General features: G+C 39.0%; 1 protein-coding gene across 1 annotated transcript in view; it reads left to right on the plus strand.

The window, feature by feature from the left end:
- Positions 1-17757, plus strand: part of LOC135196392 (cyclic AMP response element-binding protein A-like) — a 150173-nt gene extending 132416 nt beyond the window's left edge. The window contains 7 exon segments of the mRNA XM_064223193.1: positions 12175-12479; positions 12481-12603; positions 13521-13707; positions 13857-14047; positions 14598-14741; positions 15320-15550; positions 16209-17757. Coding sequence (XP_064079263.1) covers positions 12175-12479; positions 12481-12603; positions 13521-13707; positions 13857-14047; positions 14598-14741; positions 15320-15544 — 1175 coding nt within the window. The 3' untranslated portion in view covers positions 15545-15550; positions 16209-17757.
- Positions 17758-18540: the final 783 nt, after the last annotated feature.

Below are 18540 nucleotides of genomic sequence, written 5' to 3' on the forward strand. Positions count from 1 at the left end.
CCTGATTGGTCGCCAATGGAAGGTGGCGACCAATCACCGGCCAAGGAGCAGCGTGACATTCGACTCGTTAGCCTTGGTTTAGGTTTTGGAGGTAGGGACGATGTTTCGTATAGTCGTTGAAATAGTTGTTGTTTTGAGGAGATTTGCCGCGCTCGGAGGTCAACGATTGCCGAAAAGATTGGGGGACCGAAAGGAACGGAAATGGGCTAAGTTTTGGCCATAGTCTGCCATTGTTATTGAAGGATATTGGCTTAGTTCGGTGTTGAGGGAATCATAAGAATAATTTCGAGTGTTTAGGTGACGTCATTGCTTACGATTTTGTCACGTGGGTAACTGAATAATATATATATATATATATATATATATATATATATATATATATATATATATATATATATATATATATATAGTATGTATGTATGTATGTACATTTATTTGCTTACTTTCTCGTTCTTGATTTTTAATTTGTTTGTCATTTTGTATAATTTCTTTTGAATAAAAATGATTGATGTGCAATCACGGCTTATGTTTAACGTACGGTAAAGTTCTACGAGTAAGCTTCACAAATTTATTGCTACAAACCTTGTTTTATCCCTCGGGAAGACATGCAATTTTTTTTTTTCGGGTGTTGACGGACCACATGAATTGCGTAGCGTACTTTTCCCTACTTATGCTGGGATCGTCTCTACATCTATTAATTCTATGTATGATTATCGTGCTTCTTAAAATTACAACAGATAATAATGGACTTTGTCAGTCACTGGTTGGTTCTTAAGTGAAAACGCCACCTTGAGAACTAAATTATGATATTATTCATCAGACAGTATATATATATATATATATATATATATATATATATATATATATATATATATATAGTATATATATATATATATATATATATATATATATATATATATATAGCAAAGTTAAGCACTGTATCCCGTGTACTAGAATATTGTGTTGTAGGAAGCCCACTAAAATTTGGAAAAATCAAAAGTTTTCATTTAAACTTTCGGAGAGTACATTCTCTCCCTCTTTCAGAAAGAGATATATTATATAGTTACGGGAGCGTGTGTGTATGTCCGTCTGTCTGTGCAGTTATGCCTTATAGACATGAACGTACATAATTGCAGTACCCCCGTAGCAATTTCTATCTGTGATTTCTTATAAGGCACCTCTCAGAATTAGTAAATTTATTTAAATTTAACTTACGTTAATTTAAATCTATTCTCCCCTACGATGCAAAACTGTCTAAGATAAGCAAGCATGAGTACGCGAGCCGCCAGAATGATAATTAATGTTCGTGCCTTTGCTTGTGCGTGCAAGCAAGTATAATGACAAGACGGGGAGATTCCGTAGTGAGTAAACGTGACGTACCTTACGTTAATTTGAACTCATCTCCTTTGTGCATAGTGACTCTCTCTCTCTCTCTCTCTCTCTCTCTCTCTCTCTCTCTCTCTCTCTCTCTCTCTCTCTCCCGAGTCCGAAAACAACATGACGTCATTTATGTTGATTCGATCGTAATCCCTTTGTGCATAGTCTCTCTCTCTCTCTCTCTCTCTCTCTCTCTCTCTCTCTCTCTCTCTCTCTCTCTCTCCAGAATCCGAAGACGCCCCCCGAGGCCAAGAGCCACTCCTCCTGGGGTTCTTTACCATCCCGCGACATCCCCGTCAGGTTCTTCCTCTGCTACTTTCCTCACTCTCCTCATTTCCTCATTTTTCTGCCTCTCCCTTTCGCCTTCATTCCTCCTCCTCCTCCTCCTCAGCTTAAAGACATCACTACGTGTTTAGCTGAATTGCAAAGAGTCAGAGAATCATAAGAATTGGTAGGCAAAGTGGATACGATTTAGATGTTAATAACATTCGAAAGCCATTTTCGTAGTTACTATTAACTGTTGATAATGGCTTCCCCGTTGATTTTCCGACAGCGGCCATCAAAAGTTATGTAATACCAGCAGTTAATGACAAGTATCATGTCACACGAGGTCTAATCATTGCTATCACAGATGAGAATAAGTAAATTATTTCACACACAAGTGCTGGTTCAGAGGCCCCCGGGGTATTTACAACGCCAGGTGATAAAGGCTTAAGAAAACGCCCCCGAGATGTCAGCTTCCAAAGCAGCAGGCAGAAATTATATACCCCTGGGAACTGTAAACTTGTACCCCAAAACAATAACAGTTGTAGTTTACAGCTGGGACAGGAGTCGGGTTATAAAAAATGCCACAGGCTACTCCTATTAATAAAGGATATTTTTTTAATAATTTGGGTTATCAAGGTATCAGTAATAGTAGTTTGGAGTAAAAAGTATCAGTAATAGTATTTTGGAGTAAAACGTATTAGTAATTTTGGGTGAAAAATATCGGCAATTTGGTTTGACAAAGTATCAGTAATGTGGTGTAAAAAAAAAAAGTATCAGTAATTTGGTGTAAAAAGTATCAGTAATTTGGTCTGACAAATTATCAGTAATTTGGTCTGACAAATTATCAGTAACTGGGTTAGTAAATATCAGTGACTTGGTATGACAAAGTATCAGTAATTTGGCCTGACAATGTATCAGTAATTTGGGGTAAAAAGTATCAGTATTTAGTCTGAAAAACCATTAGTAATTTGGGGTAAAAAGTATCAGTAATTTGGTCTGACAATGTATCAGTAATATGGCTTCAAAGACCACCACCTTGGCTGGGGCGTTCCATACAAAAAGCCCCCGGTCGCCAGTACGGCCACATCGCAACTCTCCTCTCACGTTCACGGACCTAGAAATAGATCTCTTCCAGCCTAACAGCAACAACAACGACAACAACGCGCAAGCAGGTAGTTAACCAGTTCCCGAACAGCTCGTTTGGTTTCCCACCCTCCTTGCGGCGAAGTCATACTTAATTAAGAAGCATCGTAGCCCCCGGGAAACGAATTAAGAAAAAAACCACACGATCATAAGCGTCTGAAGGGTGTTCAGATGCACCATTAGCTACGAGCATCCAGGGGAGATGTTGACATAGGCAAGAGACGGGGGCTGGGGCGCAAAAGTGCGTCTCTTTTTAACTTTGGAATTCTTAAATGATCCGTGATTTGCAGGTTTTCCTGTTACTTGCAGTTTTTCGTTTGTCTATTATTAGGATTTGCCTCTGTGGCACATTTTGTCTATCTTTTTATTTTTTTATTTTCGCTTCCGTTTTACGGTGTTTTGCCACGCCACGAGACTCTTTCAACCAGTTGGGAATAAAAATCCGGGAACAGGAATGCTCTGAGGTTCCATGGATTTGGAAAGGTATCAGAGCAACATTTTTTTACTTTCTTTTTTGCGCTGATGCAGTATGAAAAATTTAAGTAGGTAGTTATAAGCTATTTTATGAAACAAATAAATAAGATAACTTGAATGGCTGCTGAGAAATGACAAATATATATATATATATATATTGTATAAAAATTGAGCCTCTATATTTCGTAAACAAGAGATCGCCATTCTCCGTATATATATATATATATATATATATATATATATATATATATATATATATATATATATATATATATATATATATATTTATATATATATATATATATATATATATATATATATATATTATTTTTTTTTCTTTCCTCAGTGTATTAAACCGTACCTGTGTAACCATGCTGTTTGCGTGTGCACCTATGGATACAAGAGCGTTCCCTTAGCAAAGCAGATATATATGTGATGATACCCAAAAAGAAAAATAGTTAAGGGTAGTCAATAATACTGACGAGAGGTTGCTCCAATATCATTGACAACCCTTCAACCATGACCTCAGACTATCAGTGTTATTGACAAGAATGGAAAAATTGTCAATAAAATTGACTAGCGTAGGGTGGCCGTAATCGTTCGCCCTCGAATCTCCCTTGGTAGAAATGTCCCAGAATGTGGCTTCCAACGCCCCGCGCTCTTGGGCCACCGGCGAATCCACGCCTTCCAATATCACCGCCGTTGCAGAAAAGTTGTAAGTTAGCTGTTGATTCCTGCTGCTGCCGATCACCACCATTCTTTCGGGCTAATGCCTGGAGGCTGCATCCTAGCTTCTGTAACCCATCAAAGGGGTTTTATGAAAACCAATGACTCTATTGTCCTGGAAGGCCGCTGGCGCTCGGGTGATTTCCGTAAAATTGGAAACATTATCTCCTCTGACGAAATGGCTACGTGTCCCTGGCAATCTTTAAAAGAGAGAGAGAGAGAGAGAGAGAGAGAGAGAGAGAGAGAGAGAGAGAGAGAGAGGTGGGGCGGGGGGATGGGGTAACCAAATCATTCTAAATAAGTGAGACTGAGAAAGGGAGCATAATTTTAAACAATTTGGAGAGAGAGAGAGAGAGAGAGAGAGAGAGAGAGAGAGAGAGAGAGATGGGGTAACCAATCATTCTAAATAAGTGATACCGAGAAAATGAGCACGATTTTAAACAGTTTGGAGAGAGAGAGAGAGAGAGAGAGAGAGAGAGAGAGAGAGAGAGAGAGAGAGGCGGGATGCTGCTGCTTACCATCCTGTGATATCTCGCGATTGACCTCCGCAGAAGAACCACCTCGGGTCTAAACACCGGGATGAGGTCACCTTGGTCGAGTTCATCATGCTTATTCTTATTCTTATGATGATTGCATGGTGTGTACGTACTATATATATTTATTTATTTATGTAAATACATTCTTCTTTTAAAACAGGAGACGTCTCAAGTATAAAAGGGCCTATTAAAACATTCTGGTTTAAGGCTAATGACTATATATTTCGGTGGACTTGATAAAGGAGGAAGCCAGTCCAAACGAAATATATAGTCCTTAGCTTTAAACCAGTGATTTAATGGGCCTTATATATATATATATATAATATATATATATATATATATATATATATATATATATATATGTATATATATATATATATATATATATATATATATATATATATATATATTTTCCTCGACAGTCATACTTGTATCAAATGATTTATCCTTTCATTATTTTATATATATAGAGATATCTATATTATAACAAGTTCAGGGGTACTTAATGCGCGCTCTTTCATCTTGATTTATTCCGACCAATCATCCTTGTGATCTTTCCGCACGCCCATGCCCTCCCATGGCCCGCAGGTGGGCATTATAGCCTATCTGGGCAGCCGCAGTTTTTATTGTATTCATTTCCAAGTTGGATTTTGATGTCTGCGAGATAAAATTGATCACCTCTTCCAGTGAGATATTCATACGAGGAGAAAAATGCCACGGAAACAATTTTGATTTAAATCGATCGACATTGTATTGGAATCGAAGTGCTTTACAAATGGCATTCTTTGGAAATTGCTATTCCTCCTTTTTTTTTTATAGATATCTGATTTATAATTTGACCATAAGTGATAACCAGAATGTTATGTGTTAATCTAAGGCAAGTGGTAGGTGTGAAGTTTTGGATTTTTATATGATGAAGAGCTCTCTCTCTCTCTCTCTCTCTCTCTCTCTCTCTCTCTCTCTCTCTCTCTCTCTCTCTCTCTCTCTCTCTCTCTCTCTCTCTCTCTCTTTATACATACATATGCACATATAGTATATTTATATATATATATGTGTGTGTGTGTGTGTGTGTATTCAATATAATCTTTATTTGCAAGTATGCGTATAGAACATAAGATAATTATTTTCTTACAACTTATTATTCTTATTATTATTATTATTATTATTATTATTATTATTATTATTATTATTATTATTATTATTTGCGTTAGTGGGTTTTGTGGCGACATGAATCTCATATGATTACCCCTATGTATCCTACAAAGAAATTCTTATCACCATGATTGCAGTAGGGCTGTGTTATCGTCTTATTAACTCCGTATTTTATCGCGGGTCTGGTCGACCTCACGTAAAGAAAGGTTACTCTTCGTATTTATCATTGTTATTATTATCCTTTTGCCGGCCTGGGCACACGGGGCAAGAGTGGACCCAATTAAATAGAATGAACCAACAGACGTCTCTGATTTAGGTGCGAGAAAAGGACCGATTATCCTCCATTTTCTCTCTCTCTCTCTCTCTCTCTCTCTCTCTCTCTCTCTCTCTGTGCCTAATCTCCTCACCGAAGGCTATAGGGAGAGAAGGCGTGCGATTAGAAGCAGATAGATATTTTCGAAAGAGTTGCCTCAGGGGATTCTATGGAAGAAATGTTTATTTTGCAATGGGTGATTACTTCCATTTCATTTGGGGCTTGTGGCATAAGGGGGGTGGGGGAGATTTTATTGCGCTGGTTTTTGTCCTGCGCAAAGAGGGCGGCGCCCTGGGGCTGTGGGAGGATAATGGGGGGTGGGGAGGTGATATGCAGGTGTTCAGAACAGCCTCATAACTTTATGATTTTTACCTTTGATGTTTCTCAAGGAGATTTAGGCCTGGTGGTTCGTGATCATTGCTATTTTCACGCTTGTTTGTTTGTTTGTTTGTTTGTATGGTGTTTTTACGTTGCATGGAATCAGTGGTATTCAGCAACGGGACCAACGGCTTGACGTGACTTCCAAACTACGTCGAGAATGAACTTCTATCACCAGAAATACACATCTCTGACTCCTCAGCGGAATGCCCGAGAATCGAACTCGCGACACACCGAAGTGGCAGGCCAAGACCAAACCGACCACGCCACTGAGGCTATTTTTACGCCTCGGTCTCTTTAGCGCGGAACAAAAAACACTTCCTGATTATGAGAAGTGAAACAGATGGATAGATGCCTCCCTGCGGTCGAACTTCTCCATAGTTCCAGAGGGCCTTTATTCCTCACACCGTTGGACTATGGAACATTCTCCCTACTGAGGATGTCGTGCGATTTGAACTAAGGAATTTCAAGCGAAGATGCGGTGCATCACTACTTCAGTGGAATTCTCCTCGTATTTTTATAATGAACTTGCATTTTTATATATTTGCATATTAATTTGTTCATTTTTTTTTTCATCTTTTTCAGAAAGTGATCTCTTCTTTCTGCATCTCCTTCTACCTTCTGTCACCTCTTTCTAATGAACACCATAATATTCTTTGGGAGCTTGAATTCCAAGTCAGTGGCCCCTGTGGTGGGCTTGTTCCGTATGGATAAGGATCATCTTCTGAATAATAATAATAATAATAATAATAATAATAATAATAATAATAATAATAATAATAATAAGGGAAAAATCGATACATATCAAGACCTGAAAATAGAAATAAGAAGGATATAGGATATGCCAGTGGAAATTGTACCCATATCACAGGAACACAAGGCACGATCCCAAGATCCCTGAAAAGGAATGAGGAAAAACGAAAGGTTGAAGTAGCTCCAGGACTCATGCAGAAGAGTGTGATCCTAGAAACGGCGCACATAGTAAGAAAAATGATGGACTCCTAAGGAGGCAGGATGCAACCCGGAACCCCACACTATAAATACCACCCAGTCGAATTGGAGGACTGTGATAGACAAAAAGAATAAATTAATAATAATGATAACAACAACAGAATTTTATTCGTAAAATGAGGGGAATCGGGCAGAATGCCCTAAACCTGGAATTTTAGTATATATGCGGATTACGAGAAAACCGAAAATTCCAGACTGGAAGACTGACAAGAAAAATTGACTACACTGTTTAATTTCTTTTCTCATTGTGTTGGAATACGAGATTAGGCTGCTATCGGAAAATAAGTTTAACCGATTTATGTTAAAATATCTTGACCAAGACCATACATAAGCGTGATTTTTTTGTCAAGGAATTTTTATTTCTGATTGCCTGGAGAGAGAGAGAGAGAGAGAGAGAGAGAGAGAGAGAGAGAGAGAGAGAGAGAGAGAGAGAGAGAGAGATAGAGGAGAGAGGAGGACTTTTGTTGATCAGTAAGGCTTCAGAGACGCAGAATGTCACTCATGCAGCCTCCAGCGATGCAAACCTTTTAAACAAATTACCCCCGGTTCAGATGGCGGAAAGGCCCATGAATTATGCCCCTGTGGTCAATTGTCGGCAGAAGTCCTTACAACCCCCCCCCCACGGGCATTCGTGTCCTGGTGCATTGCATTGCCACGGGGGAGAGGCAGTTCTAGCGTTGCTATTCGTAACAATTCCGAGACTGTCCATCATCCCTAATTTTGAGCAACAGCCTTTTTAATTTTGGGTCTCTCTCTCTCTCTCTCTCTCTCTCTCTCTCTCTCTCTCTCTCTCTCTCTCTCTCTCTTGCATTTTCCCATTCGTCAAATCGTAATGTCTTACTTTCGTGTTTGCTCTAGTAGAGAGTAACTGGTTTATTCTCTCTCTCTCTCTCTCTCTGCTTACGTAAGATGATTAGTTTATTCTCTCCTGCATTTTCCCATTCGTCAAATCGTAATGTCTCTACTTTCGTGTTTGCTCTAGTAGAGAGTAACTGGTTTATTCTCTCTCTCTCTCTCTCTCTCTCTCTCTCTCTCTCTCTCTCTCTCTCTGCTTACGTAAGATGATTAGTTTATTCTCGCTCTCGTGTATTTTCCCATTCGTCAAATCGTAATGTCTCTACTTTCGTGTTTGCTATAGTAGAGAGTAATTGGTTTATTCTCTCTCTCTCTCTCTCTCTCTCTCTCTCTCTATCTCCTCTTCATGAGTCTCTCTCCCCCCCTCTCTCTCATCGTGCTTCCTCTCTTCCTCTTCCAAAAACGTCCCCCAAGCTTAGAAAAACCAGTGGCCTTTCGTAAACTCCACCGTTGTAACTAAAATTTTACGCGCGGCTCGTATGACTAATCAGCACATGTCCCAAATTTTATCCCTACAACCCACACCCCCCCCCCCCCCCCCCCCCCTTTTTTTTTTGTTGGGGGCTGGGGGGGTGTGGCCCGTAAGCACGGGTGTCTCCCTGATTATATACATCTTGCCCCGCTCGTATCACTGCTCCCGCCGAGAGAAACGAGTCACGGTTTTTAGTGACAATATAATGATTGTGTTTATCGTTTCCTTTCCTTGTGATTACAGTGTTATGTGCCACTGGCTGGAGAGAGAGAGAGAGAGAGAGAGAGAGAGAGAGAGAGAGAGAGAGAGAGAGAGAGAGAGGAGAGAGAGAGAGAGAGAGGGCTTGCGTCTGATGAAGAGCTTTCAGAGGAACGGTTGTGGGGAGATATTTTTTTTTATCCCTTTTTTTTACCCTGTCAGCTGCGATTTTGGTGGAGTATGATTAGTTTTAACATTTCTCTCTCTCTCTCTCTCTCTCTCTCTCTCTCTCTCTCTCTCTCTCTCTCTCTCTCTCTTCCTGTTCTTCTTCTTTTTCTTCTTCTTAATCTTCTTCTTCTTCTTCTATATCTTTTACAAGAAATCGCCATGTTTTGGAACATTTTTGTAAAGTATATTTGAAAATACATGACACTTGATTAAAGTAGTCACTTGACAAGTAGATCAGTGAAACTGAAAGAACGAGCGTTTAAACGTATCCCCCCTAAGTCTGCGAAAACACTTAACTAGAATCTTCTGGTGGTAAAACGCTTGAGGATTCTTATTCTCATCAACATGACAATTTTAGGCCCGTAACATACGAGAGTATAACAACTGACCAAAACATATGATTTATCTAACAATACCGACAAACATTGTAGGGATGATTCACAGTCCACATCAGTCGGGAAGTCCCTGCACCATGGCTCACTCTTTAAGCTACGATGTCATAAATAATGAAATGAAAAGAAGGATTAAAGAGGGAGAAATAATTGCTAAAACTAATCTAACCGTTTTAAGTACGTGAGGGCCAGTTATGCGAAATGTTGAACCCCCCCCCCCCTCCCCCCCCCCCCCTCTCTCTCTCTCTCTCTCTCTCTCTCTCTCTCATGAGCATTATCAAGAGTGCGAAAGCACTGGCGATGCACCGAACGGGTCAGCTGTCTTCTCCGTCGTGGGTTAGTCAAGTGTAGATAAAGAAAGCCATTTCTCATTCTACTTCTTTCCTTTTGACGCTTAAAACTCTTGATAGTCGTCGTTTGGTAATTTCAGGGCACATGAAATTACGTTTATCTTGCATTTTATTTTCAGTGAGTAATTCTATAATACATTTTGGTTCTGACGAGAATCGAAATTTACGTTTTCATAGATTGAGTTACTCGCGCTAGGCGCACTTCGTCTATCTTGGCTTAAAAACAAAATCGTAACGCGTGTAGACCTATGTATATTAGATTTCCTAAATCCGTAATTAATTCATTAATCTTTGTATTCACTTAACCTGGGAAATAAGAAAGGTTTTGTCATTTTCAAGTGGCACCCTGCATTTAACATGTAAGTACCACTATATGTCATAGTCTCACATTTTTGCTATTGTTATGTCAGCATTTAAAAAAATTTTTTTACGAAACATTCATTCTACCTTAAATGTTTACAGAGGATTCTAACGCTATAGTTTTATCAGCTTTATTATGGTCTAAATAATAATAATAATAATAACAATAATAATAATAATAATAATAAGTACTATTTCATTCGGTTCAGAATGGTGAATGTTGAAGTTTTTCCCAAAAATGAAAATATCTCAGAGTTTCCCATCATGCTTACGTCACATGTCATTATGAATTAATTTCGTTAAGTTCATTAATATAATTGAGATGATGAAAATGAGTGAAATATTGCCGTTTCTTTGCCAAATTTCAAGAGAATATTATATTCATATTAGTTTAGTCAGGGGTTATATGTTATGGAAGAAAATGGAGTTCAGATACATAAGAGAAAACGGTGAGTCAAGTAGCGTAAACTGTATTAGTTTTATAGCCAAGTCGTTTGTTTGTAAAAAACACTGTTAGAATATTTATGTCAAATGGGAATATATTTTTGTGCCTAAATAATCGAATTATATTTATAAGAGAAGGAAATAAGTGGATAAACTTAGAAGAGAGTGTTCAGTAGGCCACCATTATACAACCGGGATAAACCTTAACACTTAACTCGTCTACTGTAGGATGTGTTGTGATTTATCACAGCGAAGAACTAAAGTTTATATAACATAATGAGAAGAGTTGTTTAAATAGTAACATTATATATATATATATATATATATATATATATATATATATATTATATATGTGTGTGTGTGTGTGTGTGTGTGTGTGTGTGTGTGTGTGTGTGTGTGTGGTGTGTGTGTGTGTGTGTGTGTGAGACCCAGGGAATTTTTTTTTTTTTTTAATATACCGCGAAGAAATGTTTAAATAACATCACCCTATTAAAAAATCCTTTTACACTCATCTGCGTTGATGGTAAGGGTTGGTAACCGCGACGAGAAAGTAACGTAACAGTTTAATTCGAGGAAGTTCACGAGGAACGAAGTTATTTTGCCAGGTGCCTGGGTACGTCATTGTTGTTTCTTGTTATGTAACTTTAACGTCCACAACTTCCCATGCACCCAGCAGAACTTATCACTTTCAATTCAAACTTCCTTCCTCGAAACTGGCCCTTTGAATAGGTCATGTTTTATGATGGCTTTTATGAGAAGACCTGTGATAGCGAAATGAATAATTTTGTGCTTGCCAAAGACTAAGAATGAGACTAAACGAAGATAATATTATTTGCTAATAGGTTTTATTCTCCAACACAATTTGAATGCTGTTGTATTGACCTACGATTATATAAATAAATATATATATATATATATATATATATAATATATATATATATATATATATATACACACACACACACACACACACATATATATATATATATATATATATTATATATGATATATATATATATATGTATATATACACGCATCTATATATATATATATATATATATATATGCAATGTATATGAATGACGAATGACTTTATATATAAGCTAATTGTGAAAATAGTTTTTGACTTGGAAAGTAGTGGAAAAACTTACATTTTACCAAAGAAGAAATATGACATGACAAGTCACTTTTTCTCTATTAAATTTCCCTGCTTCTATTATGTTTTATAGTCCATATGAAATTGATGCAGCTTTGCACTCTGTCTATTAGTTTAAGTGATTTGATATTTAAGGTGGGATGTTTTTTTCCATCCATCGTGACATATGCAAACCACTTTGTCGTTGGCTTGAAAAGCAAAAATGAAAGAAAGAAAGAGAGAAATATATATATATATATATATTGATATATATATAGATATATATATATATATATATATATATATATATATATATATACTGTATATTCATATATATAGTTTCATCTTGAACTTTTCATTCCAGATCTGGAGAGCGAATGTTTCCCAGCCATCCCAATATCAGAAGCGGAGGGTGGAGGTACGACTTGCACCTCCTCCTCTCTCGTCGTCGTCGTCGTCGTCGTCCTCCACCTCCTCCTCCTGTTCCTCCACAACCACAACCATCTGCTCGGACAGGCTGTCCTCCTTGACTGCAGACCTTCACGAGGAAGTGGACGAGAAGCCTCACATCATTGCCAACACGGTCATCACAGCATCCCTGGCGGCGCCTTCCTCCGTCTCCTCCTCCTCGGTGTTCCCCTCCAACACGAGTTTCCGGAAAATGATAGAGATGCCGCCGCTGTCCCCCTTGATATCCGAGCCGCCCTCTCCTGAGAGCAAGCCCTTCGACTGCTCCTCAGGGTCGACGTCGGCCCTGCTCTCCAACACACTCCTGAATGTGCCGTCCATAAAGGTCAGTCAGCATTGCTAAGACTGGATCAAGGTCCTGTCTTGCCTTTGTTTTTTTTCATTTATGTTGATTTTTTTTCTTTGGTGCATGTTTGGTTGGATAACCGATAGGATAATGCTGTCTGGGGGATTATTGTAGGGGACTATATATAAGGGAATGTTTAGTGGAGTACCTCTAGACTGTCATAGGACTGGGCCAAAAGACGCTTTAATAAATGAGGAATAGAAATTAAATTGACTATTGTTTCAGAAGTTTGATTTTTAGCCGGGAAGGAGACGGAAAGGAATTAATAAAAAGTAAAAGTCAGAAATAAATATAGTTGGGGTGGAAGAGATACGGCAAAAACCTTTAGTAACACCTAGTATGAGATAGTACCATAGGATGGGGGACCTGTAAGTATCTTGGGTGTTTAAGATTATTGTCACTTTGATTGCAAGCATGAGTCTGGGTATAATTATTTGAGGAACATTAGATGGAACAAGTGGACTGTAGAAATGATGAATGAAAACGTGACAGAGGCCGCAGAAAAGGGGTTTGAGGTGTAACTGCAATGCAAAAGTGGATGATGGAGAAGGAAAGATAAAAGTGATAGAGAACTCGAGGACTGATGAAAGGTTGATGGACAACATGGAAGATTAAACAGTAAAATGTTATTTGGATGATGTTAAATACAGAGAAAGCAGATAGCGCCCCTTGTTTCTGAGAGAAACTCGAATTTGAATGGCTTGTTGACGTGACTCGCCCACAGGTGGTGTTGTCCGTGGGCGAATCAGCTCTCCATATTTAATATGTTAATTACCTGCCAGTCTTTTGTGCACTGAATCATGCTCTTCTGCGTGAACTCTGATCTTGTGTTCATCCAGACACTCCTGAATGATAATGCGAACCCTTTCCTCACTGACCAACTCAATGAATTGCAGACAAGCATGGGCCTAGTGCGACCCAGCGCCGTGGTGGTCACCCAGAGAAGCGGCGCCAGCGTCTCGTCGGCAGCCTCGAAGTTGGGTCTGTCCTCCCTCACCCTGAAGCTGCCCACCACCTCCACGACCATCTCGTCGGGCAGTATCAGCAGCATCACTTCGTCCTCTTCGTCGTCAGCTGACGCTGGTGAGTATAATTGAAGTTTATGAGATAAGATTGCGCCTGGGAGCTGTAACCCGCTGATAGCAACCTTATCTGCGTTCGTGTGAAAAGATGTGTACTCTTAATTAACATTTCCCAGCTACCGCGACGATAACCAATGTCACCCTTTGCAGGCTTCTGCATGCCACCGACGCCACCTTCCTGCTCGGGCAGTGACAGCGAGTGTGGGGGCCAGTCCCCCCCTCGCACTCCCCCGCTCTACGAGACCCTCAAGCCCCAGTTCTGCAACCCTCGCAAGGGCACAGCCAGGATTCTCGTGTCCTCCAGGAACCCAATCAACACGCCGCTGATCTCAACACAGCCGGTAAGTGGCTCTTTGACACCTTTCTGTCTGAGTGAGTCTTCTAATGATTCCGACCCTGAAATCATACTTTTGCTCTATTATCTTTGTGTGGTTATTGAGGATTTCATATTCCTTTAGCCTGAACTTGAGACTCGTGAGAATTTACTGTTCTGGAATGGTCATCATTCAGTATTGCCAAAACTCACTCACACAGAAAAGTTCATTCTCGTACGTTCTCAGTTTTTTTCTCTAGTACATAAATATGTCTTTAAAAAAAAAAGGTAATGCCATATGTTTATTAAAATTGGTATGTTACATGCAGTATGTTAACATCTGAACAACCTTCAGTCCCCCATTCGAAAATGTGATTTTATTTATTTATTTTTTTCGACTACTGTAGTCTCGTAGTTTTTTGATATTTGGAATCAAATAAAAAAGGACCACGAGTCAGATCTTGGCAGGGTTCTCTACTGACGCTAAAATTCGTCTTTTTTTATTTCATAGTACTCTTAGTATTTCCATGTTCTCTTCGTCTTTAAACCCCGTCCGCCTGTCGTTGTTTATCCAACAGAAAGGAGCCACAGGGGCCATTAACTTAACAGAGGAGGAGAAAAGAACGCTCATTTCGGAGGGGTACAGTATCCCAAGCAGGCTTCCTCTCACGAAGTCCGAAGAGAAGTCGTTGAAGAAGATCAGAAGAAAAATCAAGAATAAAGTGAGTTTGTGTCTCCCTATTTATCTTCAATAATTTTTTTTCCTGGCGCTTCTTGAAGAAAGATTTTCATAAGGTTAATGATGATTTTTGGTTGGTTGTAAATGCGTGATTTATGAAGACATAATTTAAAGGAAGTAATTTATATGAAATCCCATCATGATGGCTGAAAGTTAACTGGTCAATAAAAGAATTCAATTTTTTAGTGAAATTTTCAAGTCTGTTACATGAGATATTTCGAGTGTTCCGATGTCATAGTTTCTCTCTCTCTCTCTCTCTCTCTCTCTCTCTCTCTCTCTCTCTCTCTCTCTCTCTCTCTCTCTCTCTCTAAAACGAACTTCTTTACATACAAGATATGTGACAAGTGGACTGAACTGCCATCAGAAGTTGTAAACAGCAACAGTATAGAAGAGTTTAAAAGAAAGCTAGACAAAATCATTGGGAGGTCACTGTGAATGAACAGTAAAACCTGCTCCTAGAGATAAGTGAGCACACGATGTCTCCTCTTAGGATGGACTAACAGGTCTCTGAGACAGCCTCATCCTTGTAAACTCCTCGTAACACTGTTTCCCTTCCAACAGATATCTGCCCAGGAGTCTCGTCGCAAGAAGAAGGAGTACATGGACGCCCTCGAGAGGAAGGTGGAGAAGCTGAGCAGCGAAAACATCGACTGCAAGAGGCGCATCGAAGTCCTCCAGAGCTCCAACAACCAGCTGGTGATGGAAGTCCAACGACTCCAGAGCATAGTGGAGAGAGAGGAGAAGAACAGGACCCGGGCAACTCCCCTGGCCACGCTCCTCTCCTAAAATGTGGTGTGTTTCGTGGGAGGACTTTGTTGTTTTTGTTGTTTGAGGTTAAGCTGGCCTTATGCCAGCACGGGCTCTTGCTCCTAGAGCAGCCCGTACTTCCTCTTAGAATCTCTTGAATGGCATTGAAATCTTTGAAGCCTATTTTCTCAGTGGTGAAAAAATGGCTGACGCAAGTTCGTCAGACTTCTCTAGTAGATTCACATCACCTGTGCATTTGATGTCCAGGCCAGTCCCTTACGACGCTCTTGATTGGCTGTTGATAAGCATATCACAGGGCTAGAAACTCTGTCTCTCTCGAGAGTTCACATTGGCAGATGTATGTTCCACCTCTCCTGAGGGATACTTTTGCAAGACGTATCCCTCAGGAGAGGTGGAACATGCATCCTGCCAATGTGAACTCTCTCGAGAGAGCGAGACTGAGAGTTTCCAGCCCAATCATTGGCTTATCAACAGCCAATCAGGAGCGTCGTAAGGGACTGATCTAGGCATCAGAAGCACGGGAGATGTGAATCTACTATAGGGCCGATGTGATCAGTGCAGCATGATACGCAATACTAAAAAAAAAAAAAAAAAAAAAAAAAAAAAAAAAAAAAAAAATATCCACCATTCCACAGACTGGTTTAACCTAATTCTTCTTCTTCTTCTTCTTCTTTTCTTTCAGGTTGTGCCATTCCAAAACCTGTGTATTGGTTGAATCTTCGATCTCGGAAATTTTATTTCGCTACTAAGAGAGAAAAGAAAAGAAAAAAATCTCAGCTGATTTCATCACAAGTGCCTTATTAAGGATTTAAGTGGCATTATTCCAGTTCCAAGTGATTGTGTGTGTGCGCGTGATGCATATTTTTTTTTCCTCGTGTATATGGCGTACTTGCACATTCCTAGGCCTATCCATTTTAGCTGTTGGTGATGTAGACCACATTACGTTAAGGTGTCATGCAACGATGTGCATTATATTTCATTGGCAGTTTTTGTGGAGAAAAAATATATATTGTATATAATGTATATAGTTTTTTTTAGAATAATCAGGAAAAATTATGCCACGGTAAACTTGCAGAATGTTGACATGTTTCTGTAAAGAGTTGAAGTGTGACTGAAGAAGGAAGGCGGCGAGGATTCATTCATTCACTGCAGTATTACGGAATATCTGGCGTCTGAGGGTAAAATTCAACGGCAAAATTCGTTCGTCCTGTCCTTCTCCAATTCAGTTTGTCGACTGACCCAGTGATAGGGGAGTTGCTTTGCACGGAACTGTGCGAAATTCTTCAAAGGCAAAAAAAATTGCTTCGTTTTTGTGTGAGTTAGACTCTGTTGAAGGGAGTTTCAGTTGGGTGTTTTCTGATGAGACACGACGGATCTTAAAATTTTATTTAATAGAAGTCCTCCTTCCTGTCGAAATGATGAGACGAAAGCGAGTTCCATCTAATAGACTCCTCTGAAAGAAGAGTGGCTATTTTATGTTGCTCTGTTGCAGTGCCAAACTTTTACCTTAAAGAGCGTCGTCGAGTGGCCTTGTGGCTGATTTATGAAACGAATCATTTCATTTCTTTAGATTAAATATAAGAAGTTGACGCCCTGTTGCTCATCGAGTTTATCTTAAATAGCTCTGAATTCATATGTTATTGATAAAGAGTACATTCTAATTTGAAATATTATTTCAGTCAAATTCTAATTTAAAATATTATCTCGGTCATATTCTAATTTCAAATGTCTCAGTCAAATTCTAATTTCAAATACTTCAGTGAAATTATAATTTCAAATATCTCAATGAAATTCTAATTTCAAATATTTCAGTGAAATTCTAATTTCAAATATCTCGGTCAAATTCTAATTTCAAATATCTCTCTGTTAAATTCTAATTTCAAATATCTCTGTCAAGTCTAATTTCAAATATTTCGGTACACATTCTAAATTAGAATATTATTTCAGTCCAATTCTAATTACGAATATTACCCCCAGCCATTTTTCAGGAACATTGGGGTCGATTCAGTTCAAGTCTTAAGTTAATATACCATCAATTCCAGCCACTAGTTTGGTCGAGGGCGTGTCTGCACGAGAGGGTCAGGTCAAGGTTGCAAACTTATTAACCTTGCTCCTTTGCAGGTGACATTCCACGTCAGAGATTATGGTACTTTGTTTTTATGCCCCGGATAGTTTTTCGTTCCTTTAATTTTTGCTTCATTATGATGATCTTCTTTACCTTCAGTAGCCCCAAGATATTCTACATGATTTATGTACCCCTTAGTACGTGGGCAGTTATATTTGATGGTGATTCTAGAATGGCATTGTGGGTGTGATTTGAAAACTTTGTTCAGTAACTTACACCTAGATACTCCCTCACTAACTATTGCTGTATTTGTAGATGTTTGTGGACAAAATCTTGTTCTTTATACTTTTTGTTTCATTCCCCCAAAGACAAAATTGAGATAATTCCAAGCCCAAAAACCAGTTTGGTCAACCCTTAACCCCCACCCAGACAATATTGTGTTTGCAGCCATCAAGTGACGCTGCCTCATGGTTAGGTCTTCAGTACCATTTACTTGTCGTGCGTCGACTTTCTGTTGTTGCAATTATTGTTGTTTTATGTAGTTAGTAGTTTGCCTCGTGCAATAGAATTTGAGGTTGAAACAAGATGAGAGTGGCATAATATGCTGTTTTCCTTTGCTTATGTAATAAGGTTTGAGTGACGCTATGCATTTTCCTTTGCGAATATTGAGATTTGCAGTTTCATTACTTTAGGATTACTGAGCCGAGAGTGACTTAATTTTTGTATATCGACTCCTCTCTTCTTCTTCTTCTTCTTCTTCTTCTTTTCTTCTTCTTCTTCTTCTTCGAAGCAGGATCCTTCTGCAGTGCTTGAAGGAATCTGTCCAATTGTCGCTATAGGTTTTAGGGTTGCATTCGTATAGCGAATGTCCAAGGCGTTGCTTGATATACAATATGTAACTAGTAGATTGTAGATCCTTCTTAACTCTCATTAATGAAGTTGAGTTTAC

The sequence above is a fragment of the Macrobrachium nipponense genome, chromosome 17, assembly GCF_015104395.2.
Source record: "Macrobrachium nipponense isolate FS-2020 chromosome 17, ASM1510439v2, whole genome shotgun sequence".
NCBI classification, from domain to species: domain Eukaryota; kingdom Metazoa; phylum Arthropoda; class Malacostraca; order Decapoda; family Palaemonidae; genus Macrobrachium; species Macrobrachium nipponense.